The sequence below is a fragment of the Oreochromis niloticus genome, unplaced genomic scaffold (assembly GCF_001858045.2).
Source record: "Oreochromis niloticus isolate F11D_XX unplaced genomic scaffold, O_niloticus_UMD_NMBU tig00000768_pilon, whole genome shotgun sequence".
Classification (NCBI taxonomy): domain Eukaryota; kingdom Metazoa; phylum Chordata; class Actinopteri; order Cichliformes; family Cichlidae; genus Oreochromis; species Oreochromis niloticus.
In genome coordinates this window covers 469,026-470,929 of record NW_020327243.1, presented here as the reverse complement: position 1 = coordinate 470,929, position 1,904 = coordinate 469,026, and the positions used below count along the sequence as shown (strand labels likewise).

The 1,904-nt window shown below is 43.7% G+C and overlaps 1 protein-coding gene across 1 annotated transcript; it reads left to right on the top strand.

Moving 5' to 3' along the window:
- Positions 1–430: 430 nt before the first annotated feature.
- LOC112844701 (neoverrucotoxin subunit beta-like) lies at positions 431–1,469 on the top strand. Its single transcript, XM_025904329.1, has 2 exons — positions 431–676; positions 825–1,469. Exons 1-2 carry the CDS (start codon positions 598–600, stop codon positions 1,277–1,279), a joined length of 534 nt encoding a protein of 177 aa, XP_025760114.1. The 5' UTR covers positions 431–597; the 3' UTR covers positions 1,280–1,469.
- Positions 1,470–1,904: the final 435 nt, after the last annotated feature.

Genomic DNA, 1,904 nt, shown 5'->3' with positions numbered 1-1,904 from the left:
GTGCACGACTAATAGTTGTCCTGTGGACAGATTCCCCCACCTGAGCTGTAGATTTCTGATCAGCGCTCTTCTTGCTCCTGACCTTAAGCCTGCTTTAAATTTGTCAATAACTTTATCCCTGACCTGTCTGGTGTGTTCTTTGGACTTCATGGTGTTGTTGCTCCCAATATTCTCTTAGACAACCTCTGAGGCCGTCACAGAGCAGCCGTATTTGTACTGACATTAGATTACACACAGGTGCACTCTATTTAGTCATTAGCTCTCATCAGGCAACGTCTATGACTGACTGCACTCAGACCAAAGGGGGCTGAATAATTACGCACACCCCACTTTGCAGTTATTTATTTGTAAAAAATGTTTGGAATCATGTATGATTTTAGTTCCACTTCTCACATGTACACCACTTTGTATTGGTCTTTCACGTGGAATTCCAATAAAACTGATTCATGTTTGCAGCTGTAATGTGACAAAATGTGGAAAAGTTCAAGGGGGCCGAATACTTTTGCAAGCCACTGTATTTGTGAAAATGTTGGCCTGTTCCTTTATCAGTAGCTAACAGTCTCATGTGTGTGAGAGCCATGTAATGTCCATGTGTGCATGCTGACTGCTCTGACCCCTCCTCCTTTCAGGGTGGAGCCTGCTGGAGTCCGATGGTTGAGACCAGGTCTGAGGAAGTGTAAGTGTGTTTTTAATGGGATTCATGAAAACAAAGCAGCACACATTCAACCATCTTCATCATGTCAGGAGTCATCATCAAAGTGTCAATCAATGAACAGATGATGGATCAATAACTGCAGCTGGATTGTGTTTGTTCTCTCCATCAGATTCCTGTCAACTCACAATCGACACAAACACAGTACACAGAAATTTCAAACTATCTGACAACAACAGGATGGTGGCACGTGTGGAGGAGGTTCAGTCCTATAGCAATCATCCAGAAAGATTTGATTACTGGCCTCAGCTGCTGTGTAGAAATGGTCTGACTGGTCGCTGTTACTGGGAGGTCGAGTGGAGAGGAAGAGCTTATATATCAGTGAGTTACAGAAGAATCGGGAGGAAAGGAAACAGTGATGACTGTGTGGAGGGACTGATCAGTCCTGGAGTCTGTACTGCTCTGATGATGGTCCTCGTTCTGTCTGGCACGATAACAGAGAAACATCCATCTCCTCCTCCTCCTCCTCCTCCTCCTCCTCCTCCTCTGTCTCTAACAGAGCAGCAGTGTATGTGGACTGTCCTGCTGGCACTCTGTCCTTCTACAGAGTCTCCTCTGACACTCTGATCCACCTCCACACCTTCAACACCACATTCACTGAAGATATTTATCCTGGATTTTGGGTCTGTCCTGGTTCCTCAGTGTCCCTGTGCTGAGTGTAAAGAGTGTCTCCTGTTAGAGAAACACTCTGACTGATGAACAGATAGTTCAGTCTGTACATGTCTGTCTCTTTCACTCACAAACACGTTTTCACATTCATGGATTCAATCAGTTGATGTTTGAAACTCTTCTAAATGATTCCTTGTAAACTTCTTCCTCTTCAGTCACAAACAAACAGGAAGTGATGTCACATGTGTTCCTGTCCACACAGCAGAATGAGTCTATTGCTGACAGTGATGTACAAACAGAGTGAGCATTTCTGAGGCCCAAAATAAACTGAGTAGTTCACTGAATGAACACTGTGAGCTCAGTTCCTTCATCATTAGTATGGATTATATATGTATATGTATTATATTAGTATCATATATATCAGCTGCTGCTGGTTTCAGTCATTGTGCAAATGTGCTGTTTGTAAGGTTGTAAAGCTGCAGTCAGCTGAGACTGAAGAAGTCACCTGATCAGTGAGCAAACGTTTCTGAAAACGTCCAGATGAACAGAATCAACCTTTTGGGATCAGCCAGCAATGCAGCAT

Excerpts from the sequence above, each read along its gene's own strand:
- LOC112844701 (XM_025904329.1), top strand. The coding sequence starts at position 598 with ATGCTGACTGCTCTGACCCCTCCTCCTTTCAGGGTGGAGCCTGCTGGA. Across the intron at positions 677-824 it reads GAGACCAGGTCTGAGGAAGT|ATTCCTGTCAACTCACAATC; the intron begins GTAAGTGTGTTT and ends TCTCTCCATCAG.